The 22,672-nt window shown below is 45.3% G+C and overlaps 1 protein-coding gene across 4 annotated transcripts in view; it reads right to left on the bottom strand.

Moving 5' to 3' along the window:
- Positions 1-561: 561 nt before the first annotated feature.
- LOC119171939 (fibroblast growth factor 1) overlaps positions 562-22,672 on the bottom strand; it is a 68,891-nt gene continuing 46,780 nt past the window's right edge. The window contains exons 3-5 of one of the 4 annotated variants that reach the window (XM_075892670.1): positions 16,822-16,932; positions 9,762-9,865; positions 562-7,976 (exon numbers count right to left, since the gene is read on the bottom strand). In XM_075892670.1, coding sequence (XP_075748785.1) covers positions 7,779-7,976; positions 9,762-9,865; positions 16,822-16,932 — 413 coding nt within the window. In that variant the 3' untranslated portion in view covers positions 562-7,778. The remainder of the gene's footprint in view (positions 7,977-9,761; positions 9,866-16,821; positions 16,933-22,672) is intronic. The other 3 variants (XM_075892669.1, XM_075892673.1, XM_075892671.1) reach the window with 3 other exon arrangements.

Raw genomic sequence — 22,672 nt, 5'->3', positions numbered from 1 at the left:
CTCCGTTTCTTTGCCTCGTTCTTTATTTCTATCTTTCCTTCTCTTTCGGTCCCATGTATGGTTTTCTGCGGACACCATACTTTTTATCCTAAATAAAGTTTTTTTCCATACTATACCCTACCTAAAATTTTATGGCCGGCTTCAACAACTGCGCAGTTAAAAGACTATTTGGCAGTTCGGTGGGTATTGCGTACAAATAACACCAATTCGTGTTACAGTTAAGAAATGACGAGATGAAAGAAAAGAAATTCTGGGAAGATAAACTGCAACATAATTCTATTTGTTACGCTGCACCACGTTAGAGAGAGCTGAAAGAGTATGAAAATAAAATATATAAAGAGATAAGAACATAGTACACGCATGCAGTCACAGCTGTTTGAAGTACAGGATAACTTGGCAATACTTGCATTGCTCCTGGGCATCAGCTTTTGCCAGAAACTCCGCCAACGTGTTCATAGTCCTCTGGTGTTGTAGCTTGGGAGTGCCGTATTCGAAGATTCCTTCCGAAGGAATTGCAAGTGCAGGCGTGCACAGTAAAGACTCAATTTACGACCCCACAAGTACTGGTAAAGAACGTCTTTATTGTTTCATAACGTCTTCGGCAAAGGTTATCTCCCTGAGTTAATATACACAAGCGAAACAAGAAGCGGACAGGGCACACACTGTCGGGGTGAAAGGAACTCAGTCGCATGTTTATTGGACCCCCTTCGAAATGCACAATGACTAGATATACAGTGAAGTACTTTGCACATACGCGACGATCTCTAAATACATTCGAGCGCGCTCTTTCACTAAAGCCGCTTCATAGTTTAGAGAACTTTAGCACGCTGTCATGGTTGCCACCACTGCCTCAGCCAAGAGCGAATCAATTGCGAGCAATCTTGCGGCGCCTATTCGGATGAGCTACCAACAGCGGTGTACCATTGACGGCATGATAAAACCTTCTAAAGGACACTGAGTATAACATTGACAAGAGCAATGCGTACAAAAGCGCGCGCACAACGTAGATATACATGTACACTCCGCAGCCACGCATAAAAGAACAACAAATGTTAATGATCCGCAAGATATAATACGTCTATAGGCAAACACTTGCATACAGAGGTCCTGACAATTAGGCATCATCTATACATTAGACACACATCTGAAGTCTCAAGCAACACACTGCCCTTTGAAAGCAGTTTAGTAGGCCACTACAGCAGCACGTAAGCGAAAAACGGACTGTGCTAAGACAGTTTAAATCAAGCGCTGCCCTCCCATTTTCGCCCTTCTTGCAAGTTTAGTTTCGTTGTGCGTGAAGAAAGTGAGTCAATGTTGTCAGACGGGCACTGAAGGCTGCTTCCAGGCACAACGGTAACCCGTGAGCGATAAATATCAAACAAGATACATTAATGCATTTCGCGAACTTGGGGAACACGAAGAACCTTTCAAAAAACAGTAGAAAAAAGAATGTACAAGCATCACAAGATTGGGAAGTCAGGTTAACGCAAATAAGTCAGTTTCTGACAAGAAATATGGCACACGCATTCAAATTAACGACTTTCAGGAAGACCAGTTGAAGACGAGGCAGTTTTGACAAGTTTTGACTCTTGCCTATAGTTGGACATCGGAAAATTGCAGCTATGGGACTGAGTTCAACCAAGGGTTATTCAGTACAGGCTGCAGTATAACTTTGTCAAGCATTCACACTTAATATTTCGCCAGTCTACTTTTAGAATGCGCTGAACCATGCGAGCGATTGCGAATGATTAGAAAGGAATGCTTTACGACTTGGGAGTTGTCCAAAAACGGTCGGAGGATGTAGCGTCCTGGGACATTGAACTATTCACGTACATTTTTTTTATTTGGCCGGTTAGTGCAGACTATACTGTGTTTCACTTTTAACAGCACGTGGAGCATATTCATTGTCTGACAACTACCACAGAAAAAAAAATATGTGGTAGACTTCTAGCGCTCACCAAACGATTTGTTCCCGTTCGCTCAAGCAATATTTACCCGGTGTAACTTTTACGTAGCCACCAGAATAGTACACGAAAGTTTCAGAAACATTCACTTGGTAATATGAGAACTTCTCAATCAAAGATAATGAGGAGAAAACTCGGCGCTCGTTCTCGTTCTTCCACGTTTACGCAGCCACAAAAACTTATTAACCTCGACAAAATCGCATTTCGACGGGCATTTGAAGCCAAGCATTCTCCAAAATGACGCGAATGACGAGCTGCTCTTGTCCAATTGGCACTTGGAGCACCAGCCAGGAGTTTTGAGTACATTTTTATTTAGAGCACGCCCTCTGTAGATATCATTGTAAATCTATAATTTCATGCTGACCATTTGGTAATAGCTTCCTCAAAGAACACATATGTTCTAATGCCTGCCCACTTAGTCTGTAACAACCACAATTTTTACGAACATATTAGAGAGTTTTCGAATAGGGGACCCAAAAGTTTGGGGCCCGAAACCCTTTTGCGTATGTATGCTTCGAGTCAAGCAGGTGTGAAGTTCTCAAATAGGGTCTGCGGTGCTTTGGACGCTCACCCAATTCTTGGTCACTGTAGTCTTGGCCAAGAGTCCCTTCACTTCAGTGGGTGCCGTAGCATTTGTCTGACGCAGAGCTTTTGTAGTAGGCTTTGGGGATCCCGCTAAATTCGAGAAATAGCGTCCCAAACACGGCTTGGATTTCGCGCATGCGCAGTGGCCTTGGCGCTATTTCTCTGGGGTATTCCAAAACTCCCTATTGCTCATGGGTTAAGTTTCTTCCACATTATCAAAAAAGGCCCTCGACCTCCGAGTTCTTTCTAAACCAATGGGAAAGAGAATTCACAACAGTGGTAATGGTTTTTTACATGAGGCTGTTCCCCATGTAGGAACCAAAGTATCTATTACGTACTTGCTTTTTGAAAGTGTGCCCCTTTGCGAACATTCCAGCCTCCTCAAATTCATATACTGCAGTGTGAATAGCTGATGGCGACAGAAAAAAAGTGCAGCAGGGCAACCAAATAAATCAGAAGCTTGGAGTATTGTATTGATGTAAATAAATCACTGTGGTCGCCAGTAGTCGTTTGCCATTAAAGAAGAATAACAAAGGACGAAAGGCGAGGAGGTTAGCAAGCACAGGGAAACCGCTTTGCTACCTCCTCCTGCGAACAGGATGGGGAATATTGAAATATGGAGAGTAAGAAGAGAGAAATACTACAGATAACACAGCACACACGCACATCACGGGAAACTAGGAGAAGTGAAAGCGTATACAGTGCTCAAACCATTTGTCCTCAACTTCCTGCGAATCCTAAACGAACGAAAGGAGTGCCCACTTCCGATTGGCATTTGAGTGCGTCCTGGACTTGCTCTAGTCTTTATGCCTCAGTGCTTACCATTCGAACTCAGACGAGAAAAAAAAAAAAACGAAACGAAGAGAGAGGAAAAACGAGTTGCCCAAGAGGAGAGACGGAATTGGCAGAGGGCCATCTCCGCAGCTGTGTGCGTATACGTTCGTTCAGTCATGGGCCCGAGGAGATGTTGACTGCCGGTGCGTGCCCTTATCTCGTGCGCGGAACGCTATGTATAGCATCCGAGGAAGTGTCCCTAGGAACTAGGCGCGGGGAAGCGGTGCGTGAGCATCCGTCTGGGCTGAAAAACGGCCTAAGAGGACGAATAAGCCGAGCCCTCACCACCGCACACCCTCCGCCATTGATTTTTGTCGCTGTTTTACTTTCCCGACTTTTTCGCAGAGTTCGTAAGAAGTGCGGGTTTCGAGAGACACACGTGATGCTGTGCGTTTTGGTTTTATTTGAAAGACGCTTAGGAAGGTTCTAAGGGCAACGCTAGCTGGAACCCGTACCCGAAAAGACCAATGAAGGGGGGAATATCTGCAATGCGATGTGGGCGCGGAGCCAGGCTATCAGCCCAATTTCTAAAGATAATGAACGATGGATAGTAAAATCGATCAGAGAAGAATCCATGTATACAAGCGTCAGGCGAAAATATCTCTATCGCGTGTCCTTAAAAAGGCATCATTGTGGCCCTTGTGGCCACTGATTAAGGTGCAAGTGTCAACAAGACTGTTAACGTAACCTTCGGGCGGCAAACGACTCAAAACATTGCATGGCTCAGCGGTTACGAGAAGGTAGCAGGTTGCAGAACCCACGATAAAACGTGGGAGGATGCTGAGAACGTGGCAGGCGAGTCGAAAACCATACGCAAATGCATAGATGCACATCCTGGCAAAAAGTACCACACACAAATATCAGCACAACTGGGTGCTACGAAACATGCCGGCACCCTATATACAGACGAGCACACGAACACTTTAGCGAGTTCTTTCCCTTTAAGCCTTTAAACCAGTGAAGCAGATTAAGTTTGTAGCAAATCACAGTAAGAGTTCTGCTGGTTGTAGATAGTCGAATGCAATTCCAGAATAAGTAGGCTTTTTAGATCGCAGTTCGTAATTGGTATTCTGCTGGTACTGCAACAATAAAAAGTCTATTTCTAGTTACACCCCTTGGCTACTCATTCCACCTAAGCCGAGGTCACATGCCGTTGTGGTAGTTGTTGCTGTTGTCACCAAGAAACAAGGCAGCATAGAATGAGTCCGCAACTAGGTTCCTGGACAAATGCTAACCTCACACGCTTCAGCCTCTGTCGAAATACCAACGACGACACGTTCACTGAGGTTGAAGGCCTGAATAACCAGGGTCTCGTCACCTTCTTCCGCACATCTTCAATGCAGCATCGACGAAAGTCTTCGATAAGCATTGAAACCTCAAACGCTTCTTGTTCAACTCAACTGCGTTACTTTTGTGTCTAAGCAAATGTCACCGAAAACGGTGAGCTGTTCGTTGTGTACAATGTAGACACCGACAGAAAACTAACTCCATTGGACCTGTCTAAGCTTGAAAAAGAGCTGTGCTCAGAAGGTCAAGTGAATCCATTCATTCATCGCAAGCAGCATCAGGCATATCTGAGGAACTTTCAACAAGTTCTACTTTATGAGAATAAGCATGCACTTTTTGTCACAGCACAAAAGTTATTTCTGGTCATTATGAAATAATTATGAAACCCATTACGAAACCTAAATCTATGCTGACAGTGAATAATAGTGATTCATACAAAGGATGTACCCGTGATCGATGAAAGAATCGGGGAACCCCTTATACAGAAACTTGTAATAGCACAACTCCTTTAAAAAAATCACCTAGTCTTGATGCTCGGGACATACATGCGAATCCGGCTGACATATCAACGGCAGAGAGGAAATGAAATCATTGCGAGTTCGACCAGCAGATACATTGCCACAAATGAACTATGTTCGTCAACTAAGTAAATAAACAGTGTTCATGAACCAACTAGCCACACTAAAAGACCTTTTGAACTACTGAGGTCATATGTGCTTATTTTAGCTTCTTCGTTTCGATAAAAAATACCCTTGACTGTTCTTTCACGTAGCCCTTCACCGTATGGTACTTGTTAAAAGTGGAACTACAGTGATACAGGCATTTCTAAAAGACCGTTAGACTGTACCATATACGTAAGATGTCTCGCTCAGACTACTTCGTTTAGATTACTGCTTGTTAGATTCTAGCTGCACGAGGGAATCGGAAGTACGTCCTTATATGTGACGGCTCCGTAATCCAGCACCAAACGCATCTTACGATACGGCAGCTTCAGTTATCTGCATTTTTATCTAATCACAGTAATCTAGTGAGGACACGAGTTCAAGAGAGGCAGAGTAGACAGCGACCAAAACCGGTAGTGGATTCTCTGGCTTGGGCATAACTGCAAGTTTGGATCAGCCACAACCACTTATGCAAACCATGGACATCCAAGCTACGCTCAATAGTTATGAGGACGTTCTTACGTAGCACTGCAACCCCTGAATACGAACTTGCTGGCACGGAACTCCCAAGCAAAGGCGCTTGCTCGTTGGCCAAAGCGTTCAGATGTCCACCCCTCTAGACGCAGTTCAACGCTGCAAAAAATCGAATGCCGCTGCAGTAGGTGATCGCAGAGCATCCCTTATTAGGAACAGTTCCCCGAACTCCATCATAAAACAATAAAGCTTGCTCGCGTCAGTTGACATACGTTTTACTGTGACTTCATCTACAAACGTGAATACTCGCGGTCATTGTCACTAACACATTTTCTGTACCTTTTAAGGTACAGAAAATGCTATGAATAGTCAAACAATGGGTAATTTAAGCCCTGATTTCACGTTCCTAGTTGAACAAGGTAATAGAAACTTCTATTGTGGTACAACAAAAGGCTGCGAGAGCATGCGAGAACCACTCATTTGCCTTCGAACTTCTCTATGCATAACGTATAACACAACTCTTGCAGCCAGAGCTGCATTTAGAAGGCTGCTTACGTCAGGACACAAATGCGCATATCAATCACGCACACTACAGTGGTATACAGAGTATAAATACGATGCCTATTACACTTCTCAAAAGTCGTCCGTAAAAAAGCAATTATCACTCGCATGTGACAACACAGGCTTGGCAACATGCGGCACAACCACTACTGATGCGAAGCCTTTCACAACATCAAATATGGCCGATGAAACAGAGCATTCATGTCGTTGTCCCTTGAGAAGTAAGGGTGTGGATGAGAGAGAAGAACTCAACTCCTCGTTCTCAGAGTGAAACCGAACGCAGAAGAGAGAGTCCGGGACAGTTTGTGTGACCTTGGTTAATTTCGGCATTTTTTTTTGTTCTGCCCTTTTGCACAACTCCGCACTTTTGAATGACTTAACCCTTGCAAGCAATACCCTGGTGGTACGTGCCACCACCTAAAATATCGGCTGTTTCTTTACAGCAAGGCCGCTGGGGGGCATAACGTTCTCAACAAGCATCCACGCTTCTAAAAATTCAGATCGACTTCTGAACACTGCATAAGGTAGCTTAAGGTGGAAACTTGTTGGTCGGTCTAAAGGCTGGGCGTCTATTTGGTCTATCCTAACTTTGGCTACGTCAAACGAGGGCAGCAATCTGTCATCAGTTGTACTCGTTTTCATTAGTCGTTAGCAGCTTTTTGCAACCTATTCACACATAAGACCCTCATTCTCATCTAGCAACTTCATTTCTTTCAGCTACACACCAAACTTGCTTTTTGTTCTCTAATATGGTAATAATATATGGGGCTTTACGTCCCAAAACCACGATATAATTATCAGTGACGCCATAGTTCTGACCAGAAATTCGGGCCATCTGGTGTTCCTTAGCCTGCAAGAACAAGATCTCTCCAACTTGTGTGTCATGCCTTAGTAAATGGGAGAAACTGCAAAAAAAAAGGCAGTCACTAAAACTTTACTGACGATGTTTGAAGGTAATTTCTTGCAATCAGCCCATCGAGAATATTTGTCTATTCATTCCACAGTCACCATTCAACCAAACTTTCTACCATATCTTGTCTTCAGCTTCAGCTGGTCTAAAAGTTAAAGGGGCAAAGTTTTACCCAATCTCTGGTGCTCTATATAGCAAACGACGTAGCCTCTTCACATTCTTTGCCCATTCTATAAGAGCATTTGAGCTCGGCGAACCGTGACTGCTACCAATCTCTGACACCTCTCTTGCGTTCGATTTCACCCACGCGCGGAATCCCACATCATCACATTCCACTCCGACTGACCTACGTGTCACACGCATGCGCTCACCGATCCACGTGCAGCAGCGTGGCTGGTGCCAGGCTATGTCTTGTTTTCCATTTCTTGGTGGGGTATTCGACATTGGGATGTGGGCACCTCAAGCGGTCGATGAAACACCACGGTTGCGGGAGTGGAAGGACTAGGAGCGTGGCTTGGCTGCCCTGGGAAGGAACTGGACGGCCTTCTGTCCGCGCGCCGTGCGTGGTCCCGGTTTGGGCACGCCCGACTTCTTGATGCCCAGGTACCAGCCTTTGTCCTTGTTCAGCTTGCTCAGGTAGAGGTTGTAGCCGCCCTCGTACATCTCGTAGAAGATGCCCTCTTCGTCCATACGGTTCTTCTGGAACAGCGCAACAATAAGGGAAAGGTAGGTGGTGGAAGGAGATGCGCGTGCGTTAGGAGATATCCCAGACTCTTTCTGAAAGTGCAGTTTAATCTTAAAGGCAGAGTTATTGTTCAATGGAGATAAATATCGTGGAAGGCTCCCTAGTCTCCGTTAGTTACCAGAAGGTTGTTCTGTTATTACTGCCACGAGAAAGCCCGAGTAGTGCATTTTAGGGGTGAAGCTCCTTAGGCCTTTGGTCGTTCCCTCCTCCGTACGTAGTATGTAGCCACCGCTAGGTTATGACTTGCTCAATAGATGGCGTTGTGTGTATATGTCCTTGGGAATAATATAAAAAGATGGCGTTATTGGTTTTAAACAGAGCGAACAATGATGAGTAGAGTAGGGCGAAGGGTACATCCGTCCGTGTGTACAACCGTCCGTGCGTCCGTCTGTTCACCCGTCCGTGCATGCGTCCGTTCGTCTTCCGTTCGTCCATCTGTACATATGTCTGTTCGTTCATGCTTACATCCCTATGTCCATACGTCCGTCCGTGCTTATATCCCTCCCTCCGTCCATCCGGCTGTGGCATACTTTTCTTCTTCTGGCACGACACGCTTGGGACATAAGCTTGTAGTGGGTAGTCTGCTGAGGAGAAAGAAGAAGTAGTTGGAACAATGGCGGAGATGCATTAATAAACCGCGCTGTGTTTTCGGAACCGCGTTTCAGAGTGCTATACTTATTGGTGACCCGGACGTGATGCGATGAATGCGGAACTTGTTCTCGACTTGAATGAACCATAAGGAGGGATCGGCAAGCCACAGCTGTGGTAGCGTCATGGTAGTAGTACCTCCAACAACACCCGAAGAGGGTACATGGCCTGGTGCAGTGGCAGCGGTACCAAGGGCGAAGCTGTCGAGATGCTCACGCTGCTCCATGGAAGGTCGCGTTCGTAGTAATAATAATAAGTATAGCGCTCTGAAACGCGGTTCCGAAAACACAGCGCGGTTCATTGATGCATCTCCGCCATTGTTCCAACTACTTCTTTCTCACTACTAGCTTATGTCCCAAGTGTGTCTTGCCAGAACAAGAAGAAAAGTATGCCACACGCCCATCTGTGCCTATATCCGTTCATACGTACGTACGTGCTTCCTTCAGTTCTGGTCCGCGCATTCGTGCCTCGGTCCGTCTGTTCGGACAGACGTACGGATGGACACACGTACAGACGGACGGATGGACACTTCGCCCCACTCATCATCATTCGCTCCGTGGATATGGTGCATTTTTTGTTCTCTCGATTTCAGTGTTTCACGCAAAATACAATTAAACTATAGCGTGAACTTGCACTTCTAAATTTGTGCACTCACACTAGCTAAACGTGAAGAATGTCCGACCGCCTCAATGGCAAGAACTTGGAAGGTTTGTAATGCCATTTTGCGAGAGGAAACTCGCTGCTAATGTGGCTAACTGGATCACTCGCCCTGAATAAACCCTCCATTTCAGCGACACATTTTTTTTTCCGGGATGCGTTCTGTCCGGTGATAGCATATGCAAACGATTCCTACGGTTTGCTGCCAAGTCAAATGCTCGCTCGGACAGACAAAGAAACACATTTATACATCCAGAGAGAGCCAGGAACACTGACAGCGTGTCGAAGGACGGTTCTCTGCCGAGCTTCCTTCACTCTATTTTTGTGTGTAGGAAGAGGGTGCGGAAAAGGTTGAGCACGTCCCTAGCTGACTGCACACGTGGGCGTAGAAAAGCACACACCATTTCTAACGGATTCGCGTTCGCTGTATTTACCTTGGCGTATACTCTGCCTTCGGCGTCCATGCAGACGAACAGTCCCGTCTCGACGCCACGGATTCGCACTTGGCCAATGTCGTGCGAAAGAAGCTCCAGGATTGCTGTGAAAAAAAAAAGAGAGAGCAAAATAACGTATTCTGTATAGCAGAAAATTTGCTCATTCGGAAACTAAAGACACAACATTAATAGCATCCATGGAGAGAACTTAGTAGAAAAATAATGAATGTTAAACAAGAAATTCAGAACACAGACTTCAATGGCTAGGGTAAATACCAGAAAATAAAAGGAAAGGGACAACATGTGACGAGCGCAATAGAGAAAGGCAGAGAGCGATGCCCTCCTGCGAGGCAATTCGCTCAGCATACATAACTGCGTAGACGCTTCAGAGAGCAGAGTTGTGTTTTTGTTGATTATGATGGCGGGAATATTTGGCTTCGTTGTTGGGAAAGCAATTTATCTGACAAAAGGCAAAGATATGTTTCCTGCAATAAAATACAGAAGGATATGCACATGTACCGTAACCGCTCCAGAGGACAGTGTTTTGCTTGCCGCCGCTGCGGCGTTGGCGAAAGTTTTAGACAGAACCGTGTTTCAACTTGCAGGAACTTAAGTGGATTCATAATGGAAATATACATCAGCATGCTGATGGATGCGATGCCAGATTATGCATGACCATCCCGTTTACGTACTGATAAAGTGTAGTGACTATAGCGTGTCTGTGGTAGAGAAGCAGTTTGTTGTATTTCAGGGGTTTTCCACGAGATTGCGACATAGTCGATTAACACCTCGCCGGCGATGCGGACCGCTTTGCAACGCAGGAACACAGATACGTATACTGTTATCCGTAGAAGGCGCTACATGATAGCTCCGTTATATCGTGTATGGTGTCACGTCCGATCATTGAAATACGTCGCAGAACATGAGCTGCCGCTTATACAGCCTCGATCCATCAATACGTCTAAACTTGCCAATGAATATTTCACGACGTGAAGGCTGGCTGCTGTGTCGGCTGCGGGTGGAAGTAGGCCTTCCGTAACTTATACAGCTATTGCGTCAGTACGGCTGTCTCATCCACACACTCCAAGTGTGGATTTGAAGAAACAATCGATTAACTTACGTGTCACTGTTTCTTGTACGAGGAACAATGCCAGAGCATTTCGGTGTGCTTTGAATATAGCCTATATTTGGCCGGTCTTGGAGCTAAAGCAATAAGAATTTTGCCCCCCCCCCCCTCCCAATTGATTCCCGCTATCAAAGCGAAGTCTATGGATTACAGCAAGGCAGAAGTGCTCGACTGTAGATACGCTATTATGAACCTTGATTTTACCTTCATAATTTACCCGCAATCGGTATTGTAGTCCAATTGAAGGCGTTACGCTGCTGGGCACCGACTCGTGGGTTCGACCCCAGTCGTGCGGCCTCGTTCCGATGGAAACGAAATTCAGTTGCCTTCGTGTACTGTGACAGAGATGGCCGTTACAGAACGTCTGATTGCCAAAATTAATGCGGAGCCCATCGGTGCGATGCACCTAATACGCAGATGGTCGTTTTTGACATAAATTTGTTAATATTTGTTTACTTTTATACTTGATAGAAAACGAAGTTTCTAGAGCAGCCCGAGGCAGAAAGATGTAGTAATGGTTCATTGTATCAGAAATAAAAAAAACTTTGTATCTCCTTAGCTCTTGAAACGGAAACGAGACAAAAAGTTATTTCCTCTGGAGAAAAGGCGGAAGGTGGTTGAGCAGTGTATAACACTTTAGAGAGTGGTTAGTTGCGGAATTATTGCGGTTTATAAGCCCGGTACATAACTTCTCTTGTAACTTCACAAAGAAAGTTAACTTCACTATAGCATTTTCTCTGTGCTCAGCTATAAATATCTTCACACAAAATAATTCACGACCCAGCCAGCTACGTTACAGTTATGATTGCGTTGGCAGGTCGAAACATTTTTTTTAATTACTAGCACAGTGGGCGCCACATGTTTCATGTCATGAATGTGTCCTTGTCTCACGTATGTACGCCGGAAGAACGCCTACGCAGAGCCAGTTCATAGGCCCAAACGTGCCACAAAATGACCGTTCGTGGGCGGGAAGTGTATTGAGAGCCTCAAAACTAACGCAGACGTTCCAGCATGTTCGCGACTGTTTAGTCAGGAAGCTAGACAGGTCTTCCTGTTGGCATGCTGGATTGGTACCAAGCCGCACTGAGGCTGGAGCCGTGGTTGTTTGTCTTCGTTTGTTGCTAATTATACGCACTTGAAAGATAGCCACATTCCCGGCGAACTGGTTTAACTGCCCGTCAAGTGAAGAGCCGAGGAAGGAGGCCAGTGCGGACCGTCAGGTGCGTGGCATGACATGTGTGATAGGAACATACTGTTCTCACTCCATAAATTACAAGGAAGGGCACTCTCTACATCACACCAACTGGAAAAAGACTGTTCTACACTCGTTGTTATGGCTACAGGTGGCACCGGCTAACGCTGCCAAGATAACCAACAGAGAAATTATTATTATTATTATTATTATTATTATTATTATTATTATTATTATTATTAATTCGTGGGGCTTAACGTCCCAAAACCTCGATATGGTTGTGAGAGATGCCGTAGTGGAGGGCTCCGAAAATTTCGACCACGTGGGGTTCTTTAACGTGCAACAAAATCTAAGCACGCTGGCCTCGAGCATTTTTAGCCTACATCGAAAATGCGGCCGGCATATGATCCCACGAAATACGAAATAGAGCGGATAGGGAATCGACCACCGCTGTATGTCACTTGGTAGAAGATCGGAGGCTTTATCCGATCGAAGGTTGCCGGTGCAGCTCCTGCGAGCGGCATGTCAATTTTTACCCACTTCTTTTCCAGTCATGGCACTACACTACAGCTGAAAAACTACAACTGTTCCCTATGCCTTCATAGACTTGATTTTCTGTTTATTTAATTAGGTTGCGTTTAACAAAAAATATTAATTTCGTTTCTACAATCAACTTTCCAAAATAGCTGCAAGTGGCTTTGAGGGTTGCTCTCTTATTTTTTTTTTCACAATACCTTACTTTCATTTATTGCGTTAACGAAAAGGTCAATTGTGAAAATTTTTATGCTGTTCTCTGTTCCTGGGAGCATATAGGGGAGCATTTCATCTTCTTTTACAAATGATTTTTCTTGCCGCATCGGAATGGCAGGCGGTTCTGTCAGTGATCATTGCGACCGCGAGGAAAACATTCAACCCATCCCTCTGCTTTTGTCCCCTCCACAGCTAACAAACAGGCCCTTTCAGCAGTGGTAGCCTGCGTCGACAACCAGCTGCTTTTCGAGCAATCAATCTCAGAGTGCTGGAACGTGTGAGTTTCATATCTGAGAGCAACGAAGGCGCTACCGAGGTCTCTTTACGAACAACCAGCGTCGTCGAACGACTATGACACTTCCGTGTTTGAGTGTGTGGGTGCTGATGTTTATACAGCTCTCACTACCTTCCATTCTTTTCCGTCTTACTATCATTTCTCCTTATTCAACAACGAGAAATAGTCAACTCTATATTTATCTTCGGATCCGTACACCTGCCCGCCTACCACTTATCTTTTTTCTTTGTCTTTCAAGTCTAAAGCTTTATAAATTTCGCGAAGTAACGTTGCTGTGAGAGCATGCTAGCATTGTCGCTATACTCCATCACTGTGGCTAATGTTATCGCAACAGAAAGATTTGTAATGGTTACGTGTGCTAGTAGCAGTGATGCAAGAAAGGTTTTATTTTAGGGTCAAAGTATGTTTTACTCACAGAAGCAAAACAGTGACTACTAAGTTATGCTCGTTAAAAACTTACAATAAAAGCATACTGTAAAGCTCCAGAAAAACGATGTTATCACAGCGTTAGTCTTGCTTGTTTCACACAAAGAACAATTAAGCTACTACGCAGAGCATTCCATGTAGCGCTGTTTACCTTTACATTGTTTGAATATGCCTTCTCAATTTTTACGAAGACGAGGCACCTGAGGTACTTGTTCACAAAGCATCCCTTTTTCAGCGCTTGCATTTGAATGAGCGTTTGCATGTTCGTTTGTTTTATCACACTAAAATAAATTGGGCTTGTCACTTGTCACTGACCAGCGGACTTAATAAAGTTCTTCATAGCATACCATATATACCGACCAGCAGACAAACCCTGAGCTGATGCTTGTATTATAAGCCTGAAACAAACGTAAAACGAAATATTTAAGCAGCTGAGTGGGCGTTTCAGTGCTCCTTTTACTAAATGTCACTCGCAGCCTAAATTATAGACTCCAGCAAGGGGTGCAAAGAGAGCACTTCACCTGCCCCCCCCCCCCCCCCGAGTTAAAATCTCGATTGATTGATAAGTAAGGTTTACCGCTCCAAAACCACCATATGATTATGAGAGACGCCTTAGTGGAGAGCTCCAGAAATTTCGACCACCTGGGGTTCTTTAACGTGCACCCTAATCTGAGCGCACAGGCCTACAGCATTTCCGAGTTAAAATCTTGGTAACGACAATAGCCTAAATGAAAATATATTACAAAGAAACAAAGCAAGGCTTGTAAAATTACATGGGCACATGATTACTCAGATTCAAAATCAAAAGTTGTAATTAGCTCAGTTAATTTCTATCTGTTTGATAGAGACACACGCGGTTGCGACAAGTGCGCGGCAGGGAGACAGAGGAGCCTCGATTCGCCGCTAAACATCAGCCACCCGTGAGGTCACGTAAGCGAACAAACAAATGCACCTCTACCAGAACAATTTTACACACTTCCTAGGAAAAGGCACGGGCGCAAAGAAACGCTGTAATGCAGCTCTTCCCCGTGTGCATAAAGCGCTACCACCAACCATGCATCAAATCGATACCATCTCTCGGCGTGCGAAAGATACCCCGGGAACAATGGTTCAAATTACATTATTAAAATGGTATACACCACCCCTATACGCAAAGGCGTGTACAGCGTGCGAACACAGCGGGTGACGTCACGATCCACTACCGGGGACTCTCGGTGTCCTCGATCGGCACTTACGCAAAAGTTCATGCACTTTTGCGAATGAAACAGTTTTTGCGACACAGCACCCATTTACTCGACAGCTCCCCGCACCCCAAGGCAACGAAAAGTGCTGCGACCCGGCGTGCACTCCGTGCGAATCGTAACGCGAGAACGCACATTTCCGCAGATGCTCGCTGAGAAGTGACCTTCGTGCGGAATCGTTAGCGAGCCTGGTATCTCGTGGACGCATGCGTTAGAGTCATACGTGCGGACCTACACACTTTAATGGCCGCATAACAGACAGAGTAAACGGCGAAGAGAGAAGCGTGTTTACACGGGCTCACCTGCTGTGCCGGCATACATCTTTCTGTAGGCAGGCCTTTGAACAAAGAAACTTGAGAGCTTGGAAGGTTGCCACTGCATTTTCGAAGATAATAGCAGGCTGGACAAGGTTTATAGCATGGTGCGTGGCGTTACGAACATTGCCTCATTGGGTGTGGTCAAATGAATAATATTTTAGACGATAAACATATTTGCAGCCCCGCTGCGGAGGCCTAGTGGCTAAGGTACTCGGCTGCTGACCCGCAGGTCACGGGAAATACTCCTGGCGGCGGCGGCTGTATTTTCGATGGAGGCGAAAATGCTGCAGGCCCGTGTGCTCTGATATGAGTGCACGTTAAAGAATCCTAGGTGGTTAAAATTTCCAGAGCCATCCACTACAACGTCTCTCATAATCATGGTGGTATTTGTACGTTAAACTCCACATATAAATTAAATCGTTAAACATATTTTCAAAGTTCCACGTTGTTTTCTTCCTCTCCGTGTGTACTAGTGATGCAAAGTTAATGGTAAAAGGGGCATCGAGAACTTCTATAGTTCTTTTTAAATTATCGATGGTGTAAGAAAACTGTCCATATCACTACTATTGACATACTATACATAGCAGTAGCCTTGGCACAATCAATAGTACCGTCAGTAGCATCAATACAGGCAAAACTAATGATAATGATGAGGCTCTAATTAAGTATGCCATTGTTGGCTGACTAAATTGCCAAACATTCACGATGGCCTGTTATTAGCAATACTCAGTTTCTTTATGAGGAATTTTTGGCGAAATAAATAAGTTATTTTCATGACGGAAATGCCCGATCGAATCCATTAAAAATTCATATTCAAAAGAAATCAATTTCACCGTACAATTAAACTTAGTTCTTGATATTTTTATGTTAGGTTGTAAAACCTCAACAGCTCCTACGTACTTAATAATTTTACTTTCAAATAAAAAAAAGCCAATATAGGCCTGGATCCTCCCATTCCCACCATTTGTAACGGCTTCTTTTACACAGGTAAGCACTTCACCCTAATTATCATTGGTCAGCGAGACATTCTGAACAGAGTACACGAGTATCTCAACTTTCTTGCCCTTGAGCCCGCTCCTCCTGCTCCACCATTTATCACGCACCCAAAGAACGAAATTTACGCAGCAGTGAGTTCACTGTTGCGGTTGGTTTTGTACTATCGATGCTGTATACTGTCACACTTACTATCAATAGCCCTATTGATAGTTTTTTTACCATCAATAGTTCGAAACTATCGACAGTGTCGATAGTGCTATCGGTACAGTTGTGCATTATTGCTAACTACAGGAGCCCATAGCTGGTATTCATGATATTGAATAATAAGCATACGTGTAGACGGGTACGAAGCATATGAACAGAGTGCTACCACAATGATATTCTGTCAGTGGTAAAAAAAAAAAAAAACACCATTCGCTCTCCTCTCACGGTAACCTTAAAAACTTAAATAATTTTTTTTCTTTACGGCCTCGCAAATACATAATACAAGTAAAGACTTATTTTCACTCAACAAATGCTAATTCATACTGAAGTTTTGGAACCTACAAATTTTATGTCCATGATGCAGCAGGCATGGTGCCATTGCCGTACATTTGATTTCTGTCTGTAGCATTTCGTGTAGGATGCGAGTGCAGAGATTGCATTAGTACGCCGGAACTTATATGCAGCGTAACCTTGTATTGATATGTAGTGATTAGATTACCGCGGAGCCTGTACCGTTTTCAGCGAAGTGCTCTTGCGTGCCCTGGACAACGCCGAGGGGCTCCGTGTCCTCTTCGACATCGCCGTCTTCGAGCCGTTCCTCTAGTTCAACGCCTTCCGCAGCTTCTTCGTCGCCGGTGAGAACGTCACGTGGGAGAGGGCGAAAGAAAGAAACAAACAAAGGGCAAACAACGTCAGATCGGAGGCTATAGATGCACGTCCAAAACAGATGGGGTGAGGACGGTGTAGCGAGGTCTTGGGTACACTGCAGGTGATGAGCAGAGGCGTGTACTGCGCCCGCAAAAGCCACTTGACAAGGGATTTCAAAGCGATGAAGGCAGAACAGGTTTGCGATGAAGAGGAAGCGAATGTCGTGGGCATGTGCCACGTGAGCGGATTGACGGCGGACAGGACGTGAAAAGGCAGCGAGGCACGCAGAGCGGAGACACCCTACGGACACATGAGAAGGTGGTGATGGACGAGGCAACAGGTGTACAAGGCCATCCGGGTCGTCGAATGTTCTGTGTGCGATGCTTTATAATACATGAATTAGCGACAAACCTTCAAGCACGGATAGCGAACACACAGACGGATGAGGGGGGGGGGGGTGCAAACGTATATCTTATGTAGATTTGAAAAAAAATGCCAGGCCTGAGCAGAACACGCATCGCAGTGACGGCGAAACACGCATGCATGGGCGAAACACGCAGTGACGGCAGTGACACGCATCGCAGCTGGAACAGCGTCTTTTTCTAGAGCCACTTGTAGATTAGGGGCAACTAATACAAGTACACATTGAAGGTACCCAATATGTCATAAACCACCGTAACTTTCAGAAGGTAGGAAAATACCCAATATATCACTGTTCACTATTCTGTGGATTAGAAATGTACTCACTTAAACATATGTAAGGCATCATACGCACTCTGTGCTGTGGCTGATGAGGGTGACGAATTGTGGCTGAGCCTTTTATAATGGGTCGGAAGCATTGGATGACCCACTAGCCGCGTAATACGGATTGTGTGACACCGGGCCGCAACTTTAATCTGTCACGATGTCGTATTATGTATGTTAACAGAGTTTGTTACCCGACATGACACCTGCATAGCGTGTTTTAGCGAGGCAATTTCAAGAACTAGCGCGTTTATGCGAATACTCGAAGGCTACGCAGAGGTTCCGGGTTCAAGTTTTATGAAATTCCGGAAATAGTTTAACTACATTTTTTTACTTATCACAATAGCGTGGCGGTTACGCACACCAGCATTCGCGGCGTCGTTTTACTACGGCACCTAACTCGTCTCTTGTTGTGATCTCAATACAGCTTTCACTGTGATATAATAAGGGCCTCAACCTCAAACACCATCACTGTGACCAGCGTCATGGCCGAGAGAATGGAGGCGCGAAGCTGGTGGCACGGAACTTCATCTGCTGATGGAGGTGCTGATGCGTCATTGGCGATGCTACCGACGTGTTACCGACGTGTTACGAAACTTTTCGATTACCTTGTTTTTTTAATTTCGCGCGGTTACGGAAACCGGTAACGGCGGACAACTACCCCATTGACATGGCAGTTGTGATCTGATAACATTTATCGCTGTAAAACATTGTTCGTGGCACTGTTTCTCCACATTTGACATTGGTTGGTTTCGAAAACGAGGCAAGAGCGAGGTTCTCTTCCTGCTTTAGCCGTACATCAATGAACAATAATCCCGTGCAGCGCGCCCACTGCAATCAGCATCGTTGCGACCGGCCTTTGCAGGTACCAGAGGTCCGGGATGGAGACTTCAAGGCAGGAGGAAGGGAAACTTAACAGATGGTTTATTTACATTATGTACATAGCGAGCGCTCCTTGAATGAGCCGGGTGGCTCATTATAAAGGGTACGTTTTTTCCAGATCTCTAGTTCGGGGAAAACGTGCATATAGCACTGTTCAATCACCTGTCACACACAACTTTCGAGAGTGACGCTCACACACGGCCGAGTAAACGTCCCCCATTTTGGCGTGGTCACTGCACTGGAATGTGGCACCAACGTTTCTTTTTCTTGTCGTGTGTGTGCCGCTGGTCGAGGGTTCCCAAGCTCGCGACAGCATACATCAAAAGGGCCGCCGTAACAAAGCTCAAAGGGGTCCGCCGAACTGCTCGCTCAATTAGCGGGGCGGTTGACGTCGGGGTTGACATCACTGTCTCTTCCGAGAAAGATGTTGCTAGCGCGCAAACACTTGTAGCCGTCTCGTAATGCGGCTCACGGCAACTCACGGCGCATCGCTTCCCGGCTGGGAAGGACAATACATGGTGGATACTGGCCACCAGCCATTCGGCGATTTGTTTGAGGATCAAAAGAACGCCGCTCTCTCGTCAGCTCAAGCACCGGTCTCAACAGCATACAAAGGATCACAGACCTTCTTCAACTTGGCAAGCACTGAAGCCACCGGAAATGTTTATAGTGTATTTCTCGGTGTCTGCGTTTACCAGTCAGCTCATCTATTTGGGCAGTGCTTTACGTATACATAGGTCATGTATTTGTATGGATGATAATCAGAGTGACTAAAAAAAGTCAGCAGCCCAGCCACGAAGTGAGTGCTGATGACAGAAAGAGGCTAAGTTCTAAGGCACATAATATCTACGTTGAAGTCATCAACTTGTACAAAAGACAAACAGATGGGTGGATGAGCGCACGGATAGTAAGACAGGCGGACAGACGGACCAACAGATACACGGATGGACTGAAGGACGGACCGATGTACAGAATGAGTATGGCCTATTTTTAAACCATATGTACGCCATAACAGTTTTATGTGCGATATATGCAACACCCGTGTTTCGATCCGACGGCAAGCTACAACAACGACGGCGTGAATGGACATAGTGCGAGCCTAGATATCTTCGCTTCCAAAAAGCTAACAACGCTGTGTACACATGGACGCATCGCTGAGGAGCACATTTCGGCCACTAGATAAACTTGTTCTGAATTACAGCGAGGAGGCATACATATGTACTGACAAGTATCGAATATTCAGCACAAGGAGCTAGGTCTCATTTCTAGAATACTGTGGGTATGTAGTGCCCGAATTCGCAACAATCTTCTCTTTGAGCTCTCTGATAAAAAAATACTACTAGAATGTATACCGTATTATTTGATAACACGATACCGACGATGATAAACGCAGGAAAGACACTGATGGGAGTGCTATAACAGGACAAGACAGCAACAAAACTTAGGGGCTTGTGCCATACTGGGTGAAGCAACACAAAAATATAGATGATAAACACATGGTAAGCGGAACTTGGGTGAACACGAGAAATATGCAGGTTAATATAGTAACGGGTAATACAGAGAAAAAAAAAACACGTAAAGGTTGGACAGCCGTACGGGTGACGACAGTTCGCAGGCTGATTTGTGTGGAAAAAGCATGTGGACTACTCAACAGCTATTATACTGACATCAGCGCAACAAGCAACAAGTGATAGCAAAAAAAAAACAAAAACACACACACACACACACACACACACACACACACACACACACACACACAAAGAGCCCTTCATTTCAGCACGATTAACTCTCATGAGTGCAAAGCCTTACTCAAAATATTCCCAGTGGTGGTGCGATGTGGTTCCGAATTAACACGGGAGGTAATTGAGGCAGCAGAAATGGCGAGACAACTGCGTGAACATCCCGTCCATTGCGTCGGCAAAAAAAAAAAAAGAAGTTCACTATTTGTCCCAAACGCTTGACCGCTTAAAGAGACGTGTGCTGATATCATATTTGTTTTTCTTAATTTTTTTTATACATAGGCTTGCACTTTTTTTGTTCATATGCCGTTTTCTTCATATTCTGTTTCGTTTCGGAAATAAACTTCTGTTGCAAGTTCAGCGCTAGTCTGTGTTTTTTATTATTATTATTGAAATAAAAAAAGAACCAAGGAGTTCTTATCCCTTCTCCCTTGTTGCGCTGTTGTCAGTTTACTGTTATCGGCAAAAAGCTAAACGCACTACCCCGCACTACGCCCGCTTGTATATGGCACTGTGAGGCTAGCTCAACATTAAAACAACAAAAGGTGTTCTGTGTTTACTATAGCTATCAGTTATTTGATTTCTTGTTTCCTCCTACTCTTTCACGCTGCTTCGCCACCGCGATTTGCAGTGCTCGTATGTCCAAGCGCGAACAATTTCACTAGTTTTCATTTGGACACGTGCTTGTAATGACGATACAACTAATTTGCGGCAGTATACCGAACTCAGAAACGAACGATACTGGGAGTACGTACTGTAAAAAAACTTGCAGTTAGGACTAAAGGTTGATTCGTGCCGATGATTCGCAGCAATTTCACGGACAACTTAGCCGCAAAGCGACCTGCTGCAAACGGTCGCTAATGGTCGCTTTCGTCGGAAAGCGACTGCTTCAGCCCACTCGCTCTTGACGTAATTATATTAGGACACTGGCCGAGACCGTCCTCTGCACGCAAGGCATTGAGAGCGTTGTTGCGCTTTCTGCGGGCAAGTTGTCTTAGAGACAGACTGTAAACTGCGTCGTGGATCGTCTGATGACCTTCTCTCTCTTTTTTATACAACGTCTCTTTTCTCTCATCCCTTATCCCCCTTACCCCCTTCTCCAGTACAGGGTAGCCAGCCGGTCTGAGAACTAGCTAACCTCCCTGTCCTTCCTCCTTTATTCCTCCTTCTCCTTCTCCTCCTCCTTCTCCTTCTCCTCCTCCTATCTAGCCCCGCGTCACGCAGTTCCGATGATTGCCCGAACCGGTGCTGCAAGAAGACGGGTAACGGCACATTTCGGTGTGGCAACGGGATAGTCACACTATATAATTCAGAGTAACAAGTGTTGGGGTTTTACGTCGCAAAATCACAATAGCATTATGAGACATGCCATAGCGGAGGACTCCAAAAATTTCGACCATCTAGAGTTCCTCAACGTGCAGCTAAATTTAAGCACGCTATAGCCTCAAGCATTTCGCCTAATTCACCGAAATGGGCCCGCCGAGGCCACGATTCGATACTGTAACGTTCAGGTCAGCAGTGAATAATTCGGAAGGCCAAAACGCTGAATTAATCAGTCGGATACGGTTACCGTAAAGAAAACGAAAAAAGCAGGCACAAGCAGAGTGATTAGTCTTTCACTGTTCCTTGTGTATCGGGCTGTTCAATCGCAGTTAAAGGGCCACTAACCACTCCGCGTTTAAAGACGAGAGGGTGATTTTCTCCTCTCCTCCATACACGCGATGCATCCTCATCGCCCCTTAGTTCTTGAATGCACATGAACAATATCAGCACTAAGCGCTAGCTGCTGACCCGCAGCTCGCGGGCTCGAATCCCGGCTGTGGCGGCTGCATTTCCGATGGAGGCGAAAATATCAGGAAAGAATATTGCGCTCATTTTTGTGTTTTGGGAGCCTGGTGAGTGGACCTTTAAATAACAAGGCCCGTCGCAATCTGAACATTGGTCCCAGTGCGTAGTTCCTTCATCGAACATCTCCATTGTCTGTCCACCCCACCCCCACCTACTTGTTTTGATAGCCTGAGGCGCCACTGTCCACACTTCACTTGACGAGCTCTACAGTTGCGAGCTATGCACTAAAAAAATGGGCCGCCGCAAAAAAAAAAAAAAGGTGTCTTTTTGGTCTACAACAGTAATGGCCTTCTATATTGAGCGTATTTTCTTGTATTATTTCCACGCGCCCGGCACTTCCAGGTAACGAACGACATGTGCGTTACCAGCGTGACATGAGATTCTTGAGAGGAGAGTAGCGAGCGCAGAGTTTTCAAAAAAGAATATGCAAGCAACCCATAGGGCGATACTTTTGGAATCATTTGTAGAGCGGCACAGTTTAGGGTAGGCAAAACTGTCGTGTG

Source organism: Rhipicephalus microplus, chromosome 4 (genome assembly GCF_043290135.1).
Source record: "Rhipicephalus microplus isolate Deutch F79 chromosome 4, USDA_Rmic, whole genome shotgun sequence".
Taxonomy (NCBI): Eukaryota; Metazoa; Arthropoda; class Arachnida; order Ixodida; family Ixodidae; genus Rhipicephalus; species Rhipicephalus microplus.
Note: the sequence above shows the minus strand (reverse complement) of the source record. Positions and strands in the feature narration are given on the sequence as shown.